At 42.8% G+C, this 17,772-nt stretch overlaps 2 protein-coding genes and 1 non-coding gene across 4 annotated transcripts; 2 read left to right on the top strand and 1 right to left on the bottom strand.

Moving 5' to 3' along the window:
- The first annotated feature begins 1,695 nt into the window (after nucleotides 1-1,695).
- On the top strand, nucleotides 1,696-8,701 carry tex261 (testis expressed 261). Its single transcript, XM_030431688.1, has 6 exons — nucleotides 1,696-1,914; nucleotides 5,167-5,246; nucleotides 5,339-5,492; nucleotides 5,641-5,708; nucleotides 5,798-5,900; nucleotides 6,968-8,701. The coding sequence occupies exons 1-6, from the start codon at nucleotides 1,845-1,847 to the stop codon at nucleotides 7,081-7,083; spliced, it is 591 nt and encodes a 196-aa protein (XP_030287548.1). The 5' UTR covers nucleotides 1,696-1,844; the 3' UTR covers nucleotides 7,084-8,701.
- On the top strand, nucleotides 6,594-6,666 carry trnak-cuu (transfer RNA lysine (anticodon CUU)). The gene has a single exon. It is a non-coding gene; the product is annotated as a tRNA-Lys (tRNA).
- A 630-nt stretch (nucleotides 8,702-9,331) lies between the features above and the next one.
- ankrd53 (ankyrin repeat domain 53) lies at nucleotides 9,332-13,232 on the bottom strand. Of its 2 annotated transcripts, none has more exons than XM_030431686.1 (6): nucleotides 13,132-13,232; nucleotides 12,749-12,842; nucleotides 11,381-11,580; nucleotides 10,881-11,045; nucleotides 10,665-10,785; nucleotides 9,332-10,054 (listed from the first exon to the last, which is right to left on the bottom strand). In XM_030431686.1, the coding sequence occupies exons 1-6, from the start codon at nucleotides 13,191-13,193 to the stop codon at nucleotides 9,488-9,490; spliced, it is 1,209 nt and encodes a 402-aa protein (XP_030287546.1). In that variant the 5' UTR covers nucleotides 13,194-13,232; the 3' UTR covers nucleotides 9,332-9,487. The 2 variants fall into 2 exon arrangements, with proteins under 2 accessions (XP_030287546.1, XP_030287547.1); XM_030431687.1 differs by lacking the exon at nucleotides 13,132-13,232 and adding an exon at nucleotides 12,983-13,123.
- Between the last annotated feature and the right edge of the window lie 4,540 nt (nucleotides 13,233-17,772).

The raw sequence follows: 17,772 nt of genomic DNA, 5'->3' as shown, positions 1-17,772 counted from the left end.
TCTCTCAGCATCCCAGACAGCAGTTTTGATCTTTTCAGCGAACCTCCTGGTTCAACTGCCATGTTTATATGTTAAACGTAATGATGGCTTCGAGTGGCTCAGCCTACAGCATCAGGAAGTTGTGCAGATGGAGATGCTATTATTCTATAAGTACAGCACATGATATATATGTAAAACGCTGTCTTGCCTGAAAAATTGATGCATATTTCTGCCGGGCAAAGAAAAAGAAACAGATTAGATGTAAGGCATGACAACAACGAAAGTATTATATTAAGGGAGATATTTTATTTTAAGTTGCTACTAGAATAGGTTCACATGCTTTAATGCTCAGACTTTAGCACTGTGTTCCCCCTCTGTCTGAAACACCCTGTTTTAGCGCCTGTCTCTTTAAGGCCCCGCCCCCTCCCCAATGCCCAGCCTGCCCGGATTGGTCAGCTCACACACGTCTGACCCTCCACGCTAACAACAACAGAGCAGCTGTGCTACGTCAATTCTTACATGCCGAACTAGCCGTAAGGCAAATATGTGAATGTGTGACATGGTGATGAAGTGTGATATCATAAAGTCACGGCATTAAAGGCGGGACTTATGACGAGGCGTTTCAGCACAAGTGTTTTCTGTTGGTGAAAGGAGATCCAAAAAGACATTTTCACATAAGCCAACGTGTTCATTTGGGTTTTTTGTTGAATCAAATACCAATTACAGCCACATGCTTTACCGAAGTATGAACGGGGTCAAGTGGTTCATCATTATATAAACTTGAGGAGGACCCACCTGTCATGAATAGAAAAGGCTGACCATAACACAGAAATTATGATATTGTATGATTATACACTGATAAAAGGATAAGTAGGAGTATTATACTCCATTTCTGCTCCTAAATCCCCCTTAATCATGCACACAACAAAGTCAAAACTATTATATTAATCATAAGAGTGTTTTAAAAAACGATGAATTTTGACTAATACCATATTGTGATATTTCATCACAGTTTTGACATAACCTGAGTACTTTTTGTAGACCACAAAACATTTCTGGAGATATTATTCGTGGTGTGTGGAGGGTGTAAATATTGTTTTTTCAGGTCTTAGGATCTGTGGGCTTCCAGAGCTCTCGATTACACTTAATGATCTGTGTGGAGCCATTTTATGTTTTTAATTAGTTGTTTTCTTACGTTTTGTAACAAGCTGCAACACTGTTTTGCTGTAATGCTCCGGAGATGCACCTGACTTTTCTTTGGCAGGGGGTGAGAGTGTGACAAAATTTCTATTTTTGGGTGAAATGACCCTTTAAACACACTTGAACAGCATTTCATAACAGTAAGCTCAGTTGGTTTATTCCTGTCAGGAGCACTGTACAAATGCAGCTGTTTCCCTCGTACTTTACAGGACAGTTATCTGTTAGCTGCACTTCTCCTCCGGCAACACTGTTTTGCTGTAATGCTCCAGAGATGCACCTGACTTTTCTTTGGCAGGGGGTGAGAGTGTGACAAAATTTCTATTTTTGGGTGAAATGACCCTTTAAACACACTTGAACAGCATTTCATAACAGTAAGCTCAGTTGGTTTATTCCTGTCAGGAGCACTGTACAAATGCAGCTGTTTCCCACGTACTTTACAGGACAGTTATCTGTTAGCTGCACTTCTCCTCCGGCCACAGGTGGCGCTACAACCGAAAACAAACCCTTCACACCTGAAGTCGAGCCTCTTCTCTTCTGCTCTCCTCGGCCTGCACTGAAAATACAGGGGGAGGAACTTTGACCGGTGTTCCAGTGCTAGTTAGCAGCCAGCTAGCTGATTTCTGTATTATTTTCATATCTCTGTGTGTGGTTTCATATGCAGAGAGATGTGGTTTATTTATTTACTCAGCTGGCTGTCGCTGGTCATCCAGATATCCTTCGTCACTCTAGCAATAGGTAAGTGCATGCTGAGAATCCCTGCAGGCGCTAACGTCACTAGCTGCTGCTTGCCTGCTAATGCTAGCGGACCAAGCTAGCAGGTGAAGTTGCACCATTTAACGGTAACAAGGCTCCGTTTTACGAATCGGGGATCTTGTAAGCACTGACCAATGTATTTTCAAACACAAGCAGTGAGCGTGTCCTTGCAAATAAATACGATACGTGCCGTATTACTGATTACTCTCAGCTAACAGCTACCTAGCTGCTTAGCTAGCTAGCGTTGCAGTACAGGAAGTTACAGGCAACGAAGATAAGATGTTTTATTTTTTGGCTTTCCAAAACCATAATGTTATATATCTTAAGATTGCGTTATACAAACTAAATGCATATTGCGTTTTGTGGTTAAATATTTGCATTTGAATGTTGTTAAATAGTTTTGTTGGGGCATGGGAAACACGTCTGTTAGATGAAGTGTTTGCTTACAGTTAGCTAAGTTAGCATTTAGCCTTATCTCTCTCTTCAGCCACTTTCGGTTCGGTTTAACTATTCAAACTAAGCAATTGGGCGATGACTCGGCAAACAACGTTTGTGTGGTCATAATGTCCGACGTGCATTAAAGAGCTATGCTAAAAGAGCATCCAGCTGCAGGAACGTTAGCATGTTTGCTAACACGAACTATCCAATAATAGTGATTTAAATCTGTCTAACGTTAGCTGGGGGGCATTTTCGATTGTTTACATCAGGTAGTACAGTGGGTTCGTTGATCAGCTGCTTGTCTAGCTCACAGCCCACTTCCCTGTCACGAGCAGGACCAACAACATGTTGAATTTGTTTGTAGAACTTATTTTTGGAAGCTCGCCGAAGATCCTGTGTGTCCACGTTGCCAGTTTGTTACCTGGCCACGTAACACCTGCAGCAGCTGTCAGGTGTGGCTGCTGCCTGTCAAACTCTGTTAAAGTCAGTCACAGTACCTTATACTAGTAAGGTCTGTATCTCTGTCTCATACGTCAGTTGTTTAACGTCATGGTAGCAGCAGGAACATAAAACAGACTGGATGTCTCTCTTTTATTGTCAGGCGGCAACAGGATATCCATGTTTGCTGAACTGAACACTTCTAAAAAGACAAACAGCATTAAGATTGAAAGAAATTACCACTTTATCGTCCGGCAACCTGTTGATAAGATGTTACATATGGCTTTATTGGTGTTCAATTAAACATTTACTAATACTATATTGGTGTATTATAAACACCTGATAAGAACATTTTGTCGTTCACCAGGCTGTGAAAACAACTTTAACAGGTGTCTTTGCAACTCCTGCGTGACATTTCCTTTGTTTCTCCGATGAACTGTTAAGTCACACTGCTTGGAAAAGGTCTTCAGGGTGTCTTCCATCTTATTAACATCAATACAGCACACTTTTGATCAATTGTTAATGGATTGGCAGCATTTGTTAGGGCATTAATATTCAATAGAAATGACAACAGCCAAAATGATTTCTCAAATCTTTGCAACTTGTAATAATGGCTCTTAAATGATCTGGAAAGCATTAGGAAATTATTTATTATCAATGGAGCCTGACTGACAGTGGATTTTGTTGATTACCCAAAGCTATATATAAACTATATATATGAAGAATATACATTTTTTCCCCCCATAATTGCTCAAATGTGGTTATCAAACACATCACAGAAATACAGTATGGAACAACTTTATTGCAACTTTCCACTGAAATTCATTCTGCATCCTCTGGCAGCTCGCTCAAGATGTTCACTCAGAAATAAGACATAGTTACACATATGTCACGTATTCATAAAAGAACATCGAAACAGTCATGACCGTGAAACATATCCCATAATATCCTCAGATCCAGCTCTTAGTTAGCAGCACACTGATTTTTGCTTTAGCAGTAGGATAGACTGATGTAAAAAAAGGAATTCCTCGATCTGTAGCATTCAGAATGGAGGGACTATTGAAGGCAGAAGTAATGATTTCACTGAAATGGTAAACTTCACTGGGAATCTATGCCTGTTTTTCTGCATTATATTGTACATAAACCAAACGGCGTAGCGTTAAAATCAACCAACCAATATATCAGTTGGGCTCTAATTATTAAGACATTAGACACATTTAAACACCCTCGTTAGAAAGTGTTACTGTTGTTGTTTATTATCTTTGGCTGCCTCACTCGGTAGCTTTCTTTCCCATTGTTTGCTGCCACTCATAAGCTGTGACACTGTAATCCAAACTAGGTGAAAGAGCATATATAACGTGTGAGTCCCAGCTCTTATCAGCACAGGGGTTTAAGGACAAAGTTGACACTTGAGGACCTCCGAACTGTGTCTGTACTCTGTTATTATTATTTTTATTATTCCAATCATGATTGTGTTTATTCTATACTGTATTTCATTTTGTAATCCACCAAGCAGCAATTTTATTTTTAATAAAAAGTCCCAGTATCTTGTTCATATTTTATTTATTTTATTTACTGAGCTGCTGAGTGCCGAGCCGAGGAACAAAGATTAGTGCGAGCGTCTCTGCCGGCAGACGTACACGAAGGTCAAAAGAGCGAAGCAATCTGCTGCGGCTATTCTTCTCTTTTTCTTTTGACTCTGTCTTTTGGAAAGTGCCGAACGCCTTAGTGCGATGAAGCCCCTCAGACTCTCCCATGAGCCTCTGCTCTGTGAGCCGTCACCTCCTCAGCCCCTGGCGTACGTGTTTTGACTAGTTTGATCAATTGCCTGCCTCTTTCCGTGGTTGTGTTTGGCCTTCATACCGCATGGGCTCAGTAACTGAGGGCCATCGCTGTGTTTTTGACGGAACTGATATTATTTGGACTGTCTTTGTTGCTTTGCCTTGGCTGTTGACTACGGCACGGTATTGAATCTCGATACGTTTGGGTGCGGACTGAAATTTCTCGTCGGCACCGAGAATAAACTGTAAAGTACTGAAAGGTTCCCTTGAATGTTTGGTTGGATTCTTGCTCGTCATACTTTATTCTTTTAACCAATTGTATAGTTTAACAGAGTTGTTAAAACGAGGCATGCAAACAGGTATTTACATTACTAACAAATAAGGCTATTGTGTAATTTTAAACGCATATTATGGAAAAAAGTGTTAATACTTTTGACAATCTCGGCACCAAAGTTTTACGACCACACCCTGCTAACTATTCAATCCACAATAAAATAAAGTCAGGCATATTCTTAAATGTCTCTCTCTCTGGCACTCTTTTTTCCTGCTCCTCACCCTCTCTTTGTCTCCCCACCAGCCGCTGGCCTGTACTACTTGGCAGAACTAATAGAAGAATACACAGTAGCCACCAGTCGAATAATAAAGTACATGATAATGGTGAGTGAATGTCACCGTCCTTCAAATTTGAAGAGTATTCGGCAGTGAAACGTTGCGACAACAACGCCCGTGTCTTGTGTGAATGTGTCCAGTTCTCGACAGCTGTCCTGGCGGGTCTGTACATCTTTGAAGGCTTCCCAGTGTTGATGGTGGGAGTCGGCCTCTTCACCAACCTGGTGTACTTCGGCCTGCTGCAGACGTTCCCGTACATACTGCTGAGCTCCCCGAACTTCATCCTCTCCTGTGGTAAATATGACGGACGCTGGCCTCAGATTCTTCCTCCTAAGCACAGCTAGGATAGATGCTTTTCTGGTATTTATGTTGAAATAAATCCGCTTTTGTCCTTCAGTAAGCGTAACAATCTTGTGTCTTTTCCTTCGACTTCCTCTCTCAGTGTTGGTGGTGGTGAACCATTATATGGCCTTCCAGTACTTTGCACAAGAGTATTATCCATTCTCAGAGGTAAACCCATCTCTCCCCCTCTCTTTTACATCATTTATACTCCTATCCTTGTTTTGTAATCTTTCCCTCTGTTCCTGACGGGCATCAAGGTGTTGGCATACTTCACCATCTGCCTGTGGGTGATCCCCTTCGCTTTCTTCGTGTCACTGTCAGCGGGGGAAAATGTGCTACCGTCCACCATGCAGCAAGGAGGTGAGACACTTTTTGTCTTGTATGTTGTATTCGACTGGAGCGTTGGGAGCAGTTAAACATAGCTTGACACTCATTTTGAAAACGCGTATGAGTAAAATGCCCCTGGATGCAATTAGGTAGACCTACAAATAATCAGAGCAAGAAAACATGGAGATGTAGGGCTGAGTGATACGTGAAAGTTGGTCGTTAACAGCTAAACTATAGCAGTTTATTGGTAATGTTCTATATTTTTCTTTTTCTATTTGTCCTTTAATTGGCAGTGCAGATAAGATTATACGACGACATTATTTTTCCCTGAGCAGGGAAATTCATTAGTGACAACAGCTCAAAGCTGAGGCAGTGACTGAATGATTTATGAAAAGAGAATGATAATAAAATAAGGTAAAAATAGTGTAAAGACTATATACAGTATTCACCTTTCAGCAAAGAGGATAACTGCACAATTATGGGTGCAGTCCTCCTGTGTGGTTGGAGAGCAGTAGTAATTTAGGACATTTCTTGGACTTTCGAGGATTTAAAACGCAATCTTAGAACTACTCTGTAAGAAAAGAAGTAACTACAGTTGTCTTTTTGAAGAATTTAGAATGTTCTAAATCTCGTTCACTTTCAAAATATATCAAACATATCTTTCACAGAGCAACTGAAACTAAAACTAGATGTGGGATACAGAGTGTGATCTGAGTGTTGTCTGCAGCCCGGCTAGCTCAGTCGGTAGAGCATGAGACTCTTAATCTCAGGGTCGTGGGTTCGAGCCCCACGTTGGGCGCACGTAATTTTTTTTCACCCCGCTCCAAGATCTGTGTAGTTTATTTTCTCTTTGTACTAAGAGGAAATTATGCAGAAAAATGTATTTAAAATTCTACAGCCACTTTCCAAAGCACGTAATCGATTTTTTTGATAGGTACCCCACTTTCCAGTGAAAGAATCAAACAAGTAATTCAAGCGTTGGTTTTATTCTCATCGGGATTATTGCCGAGTGGTTTGGTCCAATACTTCTTTAGGTAGTATAAGAATATGGATACTGAATGAATGGTAAATTTATGAACATTTTTCCTTTTTCTTTGTAGATGATGTCGTGTCTAATTACTTCACTAAGGGCAAGAGGGGGAAGAGATCCGGTATCCTCCTCGTGTTCTCTTTCCTCAAGGAGGCAGTGCTGCCCAGCCGACAGAAAATGTACTGAGGAGCTCAGACTCGGGGTGCAGCCTTGGGAGAGTGGAGATGTGTGTGAGTGTGTGTTTATGTCCGAGAGGAAAAGGGGAAGCAGGAAGGACTGTGGAGATGTGCTTTTCTTTCTGGATGGGACTAAAAAAAAACGAATCAGTGGCCAAAGTGGAAGTAGAGCACACGAAGAGGACGGACCAACGAACAGAACAGAGCTTCCTGCTGGACGAGCCCACGAGTTTACACAGGCCATGTTTGTCTTTCTTTGTTTTTTCTGTCCGTCTGTACTGACTGCCAACAACATCTACCAGAGACCTCACCGAGGGGGATCTTGTCTGTAGCGCAATGCTTTCTAATTGTCACGTTGGACTCCTCCATTTTTTTAAGCTTTGGTATGAAAATGTGTACACGCGGGGGTCTGAAATCAACAACCAACAAATACATGTAAATTCTGACTTTGGCAGATAAACCCTGATCACTTTTCTTCTTGAGATGACATCTGCTGTCATTTGTGTCATGTTGTTCACACTTCATCTGATTCAATACGCAATGTAGCAATAGGAGACAAAATACAAAATCTTTTTCAGATGAAGAAGTAGGGTTGATGATAAATGAGACAGCTTAAAGGTACTTTTTGGCTAAATCCTGATCGCCAAGCTTGGATTTCTGTGCAAAGTCTTTGAAGTGGCAAACCAGCTGGAGGAAAAATGACTGGGGCTGCCACAGAAACGCTTATTAAGATTACTTTAAATAAGAAAGTGCACCTGAAGATTAATTAAAAGGAATCGGACCATATGGCATAAAAAGTCTCTGCCCATTAAAATAATACAATGGGGGTAAAGAAAGCACTTGGAAAGGATTACTTTTCAAATTAAACACACCTAAAGGTTAAGTTATCTGTTATTATCTACTCACCTATATGCTGATAGGAAGTCAGGTAAAGTTTCGAACGTCCACAAAATATTTCTGGAGGAGAGCGCCGTGAAGCTCGAGAAATGATTTGTGGAATGCAAAACTTCACCCGACTTTTCATCGGCTTGAAGGGGAGTAGATAACGACGTTTTGGGTGAAATTACCCTTTAAATTAAAGTGAGCTACATGGGCTCTCTCCGACACGTGGCCACGAGAACAATGCACTTTTCCGTGTTTTTCTTTTTTTGGTTTTCTCGCATCCACACGTTCATTAATCACCAGCGCTGTAGTCTGCAACATGCCTGTCTTTGTTGGGACTGTTTTTTTTTTGTTTGTTTTTTTTTTTTAAACTGACAGTAATAACAGATTTTTGTACGTTGATTGTTGGTCTAACCCGACATCAAACACTAATGAAAACACTTATGAAGATCAGACCCGTGTAATGACTCTTGTGCGCTTACGTGTGTCGGGGACAAAGGCTGCTCAAAGTGGTTTGATGAAAGAACTGTTAAAGAGGCCGACATTCTTTTTACCAATTACTGAGTGCGATTCATTGTAGGCTGTTATGCACACAGTGTTTAATAAAATAGAAGAGATTTTGTTGAAAAAAAAAAAAAAAAAACACAGATGAAATTGTTTTTTTTTTTCTCACATTGTTGTGTTCAAGGAAATAATAGAGAAAATAGATCCTCATAATTTCTGATTAAATCAAGTGAATTTTTCTATTCCATGTCGAATTTTATTTGAAGTACCATGGATTTTACAAACCGTCACACCCTGAATTCCACAAGAATGTTTGTGTGTGTGTGTGTGTGTGTGTGTGTGTGTGTGTGTTCGTGGGGGGGGGGGGCTGTCGAGCTGGATGACATTGTGTTGTCAAAGTCCCATATGGCTTGGTCGCTGTGGGTGCACCAGGTTGAGGCTATTGTGCACTTTGACCCCCGCTGAGGTGTGAAGTGCTTCATGAAGTAAAGGAAAAAAGACAAAACCCCGACACAGACGCACACACCTTCAGCTGACAGGCCACAGCTCGCAGTCACACACATGCTGTTGACAAGCCCTCACCTGGACCTCGAGTCAGTTCCCTGGGGGGGATCAGGGAAAGTGCAGGGATACATCTGTGACAGGTGACCCAGTTCACTGAGGTTTTCTCACCTCTCGCTCACCCCTCGGTTCACCCCGCTTTCCGAGGCGCGGCGTCTGGAGTGTGTGGCATTTTTAATTTTGTCACTTTGAGCCGACGTCGTGGGTTGGCAGGATAGTCTGTGAGGGAAAAGTCTGCTTTCTTATGCTCTTGATGTGATGCTGTGTAGATACGCGATTTTCCTAGAATCCTCTAATGACAGTATTACACGTTAATTTCCACTAATTTATTTGATATAAAAACTAGAAAGACGTGCTAAATCTTTCTACCTTATACACATGTATAAAATACTTCACTATCAGATTAATTTTAATGCACTTCTTAAACACATCCGCTGGTTCAGGTCGAGTTGAAGTCACTGTGTTGATCAGTAATGTCCCGGCTCCAGCACCTCAGCCAAATGCATAGCCACCTCTGTCCAGTGGGAGGAGCTCCGGCCTTGGGGGTATCCTCTGCGCTGGACCTCCAGGATGTCCTGTGGCTCAAAGTGCTGATGGGAGTTGATCCTGGAGGGGAAGGCTCTCGGGAATAACACCCTCTGGAGGACGTCCAGAGGCAGGTCAGGGGCAGGACGAGGCGTGCTGTCCCACTTGGTGGTGTACTGAGGCGGCCTGCTGCTGCTGCTGTCCCTCCACACTGACACGCTGTCCCGGAGGTCCGGCACAGTCGGGGGCTTCTCTTGCTGGAGGCCCGTGAAGAGGGTCCAGGGCCTAGAGGGAGAGACTGGAGGTTGTTTGGTGGAGGCTCCGTCCTCCTGAGGGCCCCCTGGCTGGTGCTTCAATGGGTGCTTGGCTTGTTTTGGATTAGAACTGTTCTGTTCTGAAAGGAGGCACTGGGTGTGGTACTTGCTCACCGCGGCTCTGGGGGAGAAATCCTTCGGGAGAGCTAAACCTTTGTTGTTTGCCCACTCTGCTATCTTTTCCTCTGTAAGTGTCTGTAAATGGACACAGAAAATAAGTGAATAGCACCTTTAATTTGCATGAAATACCCTGCAAATGTCATTATAGCATGATTGACTTCAACCCAATCCACCAGAATAAATGTTGGCATTGTAAGTTGCTTCAGTTTCTTCTATACATTAACAAAAAACATTCATAAGGACTGACTCAAGCCAGCTAAAATGCATCACATGTTAAATAATGGTTTTAAAAAGTGTTAATTTCCTATTCACTTTGCTCTTTGTTGTAGCATAGAGGCAGGATACAGTATTAATCGGTGATCTACACTGTAGTCTTGATTCCACCCATATACCTGAGGCAATTGTCGCATTTTCCTCATTAGTCTTAAGCTGTTGCTGAGCTAATGTCACCATTGTCACTCTCATCATTATTTCTCCCCACTTTCAGGGGCATAACGGTGACACTGGGTATGTTTAAGCACCAAAACCACTTGGTTAAAGCCAGGAAAAGAGCAAGTTTTGGCCCTAAAGTCTTGGTTTTGTCACCACAATCTATTCTGTCATTGTTTGGGGGTAATTTACACTCATAGTGTATTATCACCTCATAGCGTTGGATGGATGGATGGATTTTCACACACAAACCGACCTTTTTACTGAGCTTGTCCAGCTTGACCATATCCACCAGATCACCGTATAAAGCTTGAACCAGCTTCCTCTCCTGCAGTTCTTTCCCCTTATCTTTCTGCCACATGCAACTTTTCAGATACCTGCACAGAAAACACATGAACTCTGTTAAAAAAAAAAAAAAGGAAATTGCAAGCAAAATTTCATCTTGCTGTGAATTCCTCTTTCGACTCATTACCTTGCTACCTCCCTGCGGCACCAGATGCGCGCCAAATCCAGCGGAGTGTGTCCCACGCTGTCCTTGGCTGACACATCTGCTCCGGCCTGCACCAGGATCTCCGTGCAGTCCAGGAGGCCTTCGGAGGCGGCCAGGTGCAGCGGCGTCGACCCTGAATCTGTCGTACTGGAAACACCAGAAAAAAAGACTTTAAAAAACTTTGTGTTCTCGTCAAAATGATTATCTTCAGTGTCATTATAATCATCATCTTTGCCATCATTATCACTGCAGCAGTAGCAGCAGCGCAAACTTGCACCATCATCTCACTGTAATCATCATTTTACTTTTGCAGTATTATTTCTACTCCAAACGTATCTTTTAAAAAGCGCGTCAGTGGCGATGAGAATCTGAATGAGCGTGCAGCTGAGTGCTGCTGCATCCAGCTGACAGCATTTATAAACTGAGTCGTCGTAGAGAACAAAACCTGCATTTAGAAATCATTCACACATTAGGTCCCCTACACGTTGACGTCGGCCCCATGCTCCACCAGGTATCTGAGGCACGAGGACGCGTTAGGGGAACTCAGGGAGGACAGGACCATGTGAACCGGGCGGCAACCCTGGCCATCACTGCTGTCGATCCACTCCAGCCTGGACTCCAGCAGGAGCTGAACGGTGGCCAGCTGGCCATAAAGGCAGGCCACGTGGAGTGCTGGCAGACCCTGAAGGATGACAAAGACAAGCACAAAGTTTGCTGAGCCGTGCCATGGCGGTAATGACCAAATGGTCTTTTGCGTAGCAGACGTTTTCTGACATCATAGCAAGAAAAGCGCAGATGTAGCTTACAGCATTAACAGAGAGCAGAGCCAGCGTACTCCTGCGTGTTTCCTGCTAGTAGAAGTCACACGTGCCATGAAAGGTGGAGGTTAATGTGCATCTGGTGAAGTTAGCTGCAATTTATTTGATCATTTCCATTTTGTGAAAGTGTGTTTTAAATGGAGTGCATTGAAAGCAGTGGTCACTTTACAGATTAAGGTTCACGCATGTTCACTTAATTGCAATTTTTGTTTCTAACTTTTCTACCCACAGCTGTAAAATCCCATTCAGGATAACACATCGATAATCACTCTACTCTCAGTGTTTACTTTAAAACTTTAACGCTGAAATTGTGAGTGCTCAATTTTAATCGGAGGTAAATGTAAATTTAGTTACATATTGTACTGAATACTATTTCTCGGCACTTCTTTTTTACGCTAATATATACTCCTCTACACGCAGTGATGGAATGAAACTAAGTACTGTACTTTAAGTTACCCTAACCCTTCCATGTTATGACATTTTGGAGGCAAATACTGTACTTTTTACTCACTACAATAATTTGATAACTTTAGTTATTTTGCGGATTCCATAATGCATCAGAGCCAAATAAGTGCATTATCAAATTAATTTATTTTATCACCAATAACACACACAAAAACTAACATGACAAATGAGAAATAACACAACATTAGTTACTGATATTGTATACATTCAGATAATATAGTCCACAGATAAATTTTGATGTATTTTTACGAAGTAAAATAAATTAAGATATTGCTTCTTTTTTTTGACAATTTTTTTTTAAATAAGCAACATTACAGTGATGGACAAATTGATATCCGAATTCTTCTGCAAATTGAGTACTGTTACTTTGTTGTTTCAGGTACATTTTGATGCTAATACTTGTGTACTTTTACTTGCACCAGTATTTCTACATTGCCATAGTAAAACTTAAAGTTAAATACTATCACTGGGAACTTCTTTCAACACAGTTTTTTTTCATTGGTGTGTATAATGATATTATGCACTCTTATCACCACAGTGTTGAGTGGACATTGTCAGTGAGTCTACCTGTCTGCCCACACTGACATCCGGCGTCTCCGGGCTCCTCACATCCACAGCTGGAAACATGTGCCCGTCTGGAGGAGCTCTGTGGGTAGGTTTCCTGCAAAATGAACCAAGTAAACACTGCGGTTGTAAACGTCATGCTACTAACACCGTGACGCAGAAGAGAGGTTTGAGCTAACATGGCCTAAAGTGATGAAACTCAGCCAGCTAGTTCATAGGCTAAAGTTAGTGAGTCACCTGCTGACGGAGATTTTCAGCGACTGAATATATTCATGTAACTTCTAAAACGGCCCATATAACACACTTAAGCGCGTAAGCTAGCTTTACTCAAGTATAAAAGTAAACATTATGCGTGTGCACTAATTAATATTCTTAACGTTATTTACCTATTTTTACGTCTCCCACGTCTTCTGTTTCCGGTTTTGTTGACAGGTTCCATGGTTGCCATGGAAACGTGGTAACCAGGAAGCGAACCCTGATTTATATATCTCCCTCAGAAGTGACCAAAACAAAGAGCTTTGTGTTAGAAACAAGCTGTGGTGGAAGAAGTGGGCTGCTCAGGTCTTTCAGTACAGTAACAACAGTAATACCTGAATACTCTACAACAAGTTATAGTCCTGCATTCAAACCTTCCTTCAGTAAAAGGACAAGAGTAGCCTATTAGCATCAAATAGCCGAGCTTAATTTATGTTACAAAAGTAAAGGATATTTCGTAGTGTGATAAAAAATTATCCAAAGGTCATACTTGAGTCAAAGAAAATATATCGTGTTAAAGTAGCTTATTGCTGTGGTGAAACATGTCACTATGTTGTACATCTATATGTGATCAAATTCTTCTTCTTCTTTTGCTTCTTCTATTTCTTCTTCGTCTCATATATAAAATGTACTTAAGTATCAGAAGTAAAAGTAAAAGCAATTTATACACACATTGACACGTGTGTACATACTGTATACTATGTTTTCTTTCTTAGTATTTGATTTTTTTTGATGCAGAATGCAGTCTGCAAAGAAAAGTGACTAGTAATTAGAGTTGAATTTAAGTTTCAACGCATATTTCAACGTATATTTAAATGAAGCGAACTGAAACCTTTTTCGAATAAACCTAGGCTGCAAATGCACAAATCAGAAAGGAAAAGGTATAAAGCTGCAGGTCCAACCACTTGATATCAGAATATTTGTATTCAGCAGCCGCTGAACATGCTTCATGTACAGCCTTCATCAGCATGTAATTGCTAGCTTTTCTTCCATCTCTTGAAAGAAGAAAATAAAATAAAATTAAAGCCCCCTTCCTTTCACAGCATATTCACCAACACTTGTTATGTTTGAGTCGATGTAATAGCTTGTGACAGATACAGGCAGATGAGTAGCTGCAGGCGCAGAAGAAATGGATACTTCCACCCACCCATGTAGTCCACAGCTCTCTGTTCATACATCCCTGGTGTGCTCATATCGACAGCGCATTAGGATTGGCAGCTTGCACTTGGCCCTGAGTGAAGCAGATCAATCCTGCCGATGCCGTGGTGGCCTCAGAGGGCCCAGACCTGCCACTGCATGCGAGGCCCGGTATGAATCGGTACAGTTATATTCTCCATGTCTCTGTGGGGCTGAGGGGGTTGATGGGCTCATCAGGCAGCTGGCCTCTCCGATCACTGCTATTGACCACTTGACCCGTGAATGAACTGTGGGCTCATGCAGGAGAAAGATGTGTGTCATGGAAGAGATCGCTTGGCTTCGGCAAGAGTTTGGAGATCCAGGAGATTCAAAAGTTTTGGAATTCTTAAATCTGTTTTATCATGGCTTCGAAATTGCCTAATATTGATTTTCTCACACATTTGCTCAATTTTCAAATCACCATATAAAGTGCCGCAGGGATGATTTATTTTTGTCGACCAACCCAAAAGGTTGCGTCGACCTGGTTCACTTAAAGGGGCACCATCTATCGTCCTTCATTTTCTGGTTTCTTTCTTCTTCTATGAAGGTAAACTGAATATCTTAGTCGATTGAGGACTCCGTCTTGGGCTTTGGGAGACATTTTTCACAATCTTCTGACATTTTATAGCCCATACGACTAACTGATTTTTCGAGAAAGTATTCACCGTCTTCACCGTTAGAAGCAGCCCGACAAATAAATAAAATGTCTGCTCTCCTGCGGCTGTTTATGTGACTTCCCCTTTATTCTCTGTCATTCTCTGTCTCTCAAAGCCATCATGGTCCAGTGGAGGGTCAAGGACGGGACATGGACCCCTGGCTTTCTTCTCCGAGCGCCATCCCCCCAGAGCCTTCGCCTTTATCACAACAACCCCACGCTGCTACTTCGGTGACACGCTCATACGTGTGTGTGCGCAGAAAGAGTGAGTACGTGTGTGTGTGTGTGTGTGTGTGTGTAAATGTACGTGCGTGGTCATATAGTGTATAGGAATTAATAGCAACACAGCCTTTCTGTGGCCTCTGCGGCTTCCACCGACCTCGGTCACATGTCATGGAGGTTGTATGGAGCATTTTCGTCATAGAGCTCTTTCATGTTTGACTTTCAGCGCAAGTCCCTGGACAACAACCTCCGACATGACCTCTTTCTTCTGACAGCTAAGTGTGTGTGTCCATGTACTGTCAGATTCAGTCCGTATGAGCGCCATAAAAGCAGCAAAACCCTAAAAGCTTTCTGTCATATGAAGTCCGCTGCTCAATTTGCAAGAAATGCAGATTAGAGCAACTGCTCATCTGAGTGTTTTGACTCTGTATCTTCGAAATCTCTCTCTCTCCTGGCCAGAAATACTCACTGCATGTGTGTGTGTGTGTGTGTGCGTGTGTGTGTGCAGCGAGTGTGTGCAGCGAGTGTGTGCATGCATGCATTAGCTACAGCACATGCAGTCGGTGCAGAGCAGATTAGCAACGGGGCGATCAGAGATGTCTAAACCTGCTTAGGGCGAGGATGAAAATGAGATCATGTCCCAGCAGCCTCGCGGCGGGCTCTCCCATTGGTCTCCTACATTATCCAATCACGTCCCATCTGTCTGTATTGGTGGCGCAATAGTAGCCTCTGCTTGGCATCCTCTCAATTGGCTTTCAGGTCTCAGTGAACATGGGATGGGAAATGCATTCAGCCTTGTGTGTCCTACAAGAAACATTAATTTATCATTTGCTTATGTGCAATGTCATTTTCCTTTTTATTATGGGTTTTGAATAGTGAGGGGGAGGACGAGAGAGTAACGGAAGTGTAGAAACAAAAAGGGCGTACTGGCCAGAATTAAACCAGAGATATCACAGGGGCGTTGGCCTCCGAGGCACCCTCAGTTTAGGTTTTTGTCAGTGACTGAGAAGAGGTAGAAAGGATTCAAGAAGGGTTAGGCTGCGGAAAACAGTAAGAAAATATAGAGAGGGAGAAGATGAGGGGTAGATACCAGAGTGAACACACAGCCTTGATACGCCTTCATATTTGATGAGCCACCGTACAAGGACCCTTTGCCCCTGGGGCTCCTGATCTCTGTTTGTGTAAGGCTGCTGATGTCCTCACTTTTCTCCTTCCTCATCAGCTCCTCCGCCCTCTTTTGCTTCCCCATCACTTAGCTCCTCCTTCTGTCTCTCTTTCCCTTTTCCACCTCTCTCTCTCTCTCTGTGTGCCTCATGCTCAGCCAGGCGGCAGCGCGCTAATGCACCATGGCACATTCTGCAGCTCCGAGTCACAATGCGACCAGGCTTTGCGCAGTGACCGCACGGCGACCTCCCTCAGTATCACTGCACACAGGCGCTGTGCTGTACCAGGGACTGTTCAGGGCGAGGATGGAGGCGATGGGTGGGAGTGTGTGTGTGTGTGCAGGGGGTGGTGAAGAAGAAGAAGAAGAAGATGCAGGGTTCTGCCACTGACAGGTATGATCAGATCAAGTGACAGTGAGCCGGATGTATAAGGCTGAAGCTCCCCATCAAAAAGACGTTTTTGTGCCACGTGTGAATTGTCAAAGTGTCAAACCAGAGGTGCGTATGGCGCACGTGGAGCACGCAACCTGACAAATGCCCCTGTGACCAGATTGTTCTATGAGTCATATATGTGGCGGAGGGCAAATATCTCTGCACCTGTCGACGACCCGACAGCTGAGCCACCACCGCTGCGGGACATCCAGATTCTCTTTATTAAAGGTGTTACTCCTTCAATAATCGCCAAGCGAGGAAGGAAAGAAACGGGTTGCCCTGGATGTTTCTGGCGCCGCTGCAGGGGTTTCGTATCCTTTCTTACCTCTAATCTCCCCTCCCCTTGTCAGGCCGTGCTCCTTCACCCCCGAGGTCCCGACAGACATCCCGCCATCACACCTTCTCATGATCCCAAGCTTTTTTTTCCACATCCCACCGACACGTTCTTCTCAATCCTCACAGTTCAGCCGAAAAGACCAGAGGGAGCGAGGGAGAGATAAAAAGACTGAGATAGTGAGAAAAAGGAGAGCGAGGCCTTAAAGGTCAAAGATGGGAAAAGAAACATTATGTCTCATGGCATGGGAGGAGATCGTACGGGCAGACCTGTCCCGTCTGATTTATCTGTGGGTCGAGATGACTCTCAGAAAGGCTCTCCTTCGACACTGCCACGTCATCCATGGCTGTACACATGATAACGTGATGCTGCACTCCACTAACCTGTCACAGATTTTGAAATAAAGCAGATGCCTTGGAATAAATGTGGAGATTTGTGAAAGCAAGATTAGTCCCATAGTGACATGCTGAGCCACCATAAGCTATAAGGTCACTAACTTACCTTGACATGCAATATTATTAACTCCAGATCTAAAGGATTAATCGAATAAATGATCATGACCAGCCATATCTGTAAACTGCCATATCTGTAAACAAGACTCAAACTAAGTGAAAAGTAACGATTGGAAAATGAGAACATTGAGAAAATGATCACTAAATTATCCGTGAAAACATTTCCTCACAAAAGCATCTGTACTGGTTTTTGGAGGTAACACATTTATGGATAGGACAGCTTTTCAAACCTTGTGCTGGGTTACATCACTGGACACAGTTTATCAGATTACATGCAG

This window comes from Sparus aurata, chromosome 10, assembly GCF_900880675.1.
Source record: "Sparus aurata chromosome 10, fSpaAur1.1, whole genome shotgun sequence".
Classification (NCBI taxonomy): Eukaryota; Metazoa; Chordata; class Actinopteri; order Spariformes; family Sparidae; genus Sparus; species Sparus aurata.
The sequence above is the reverse complement of the archived record's forward strand: the minus strand, read 5'-3'. Positions and strand labels throughout refer to the sequence as shown.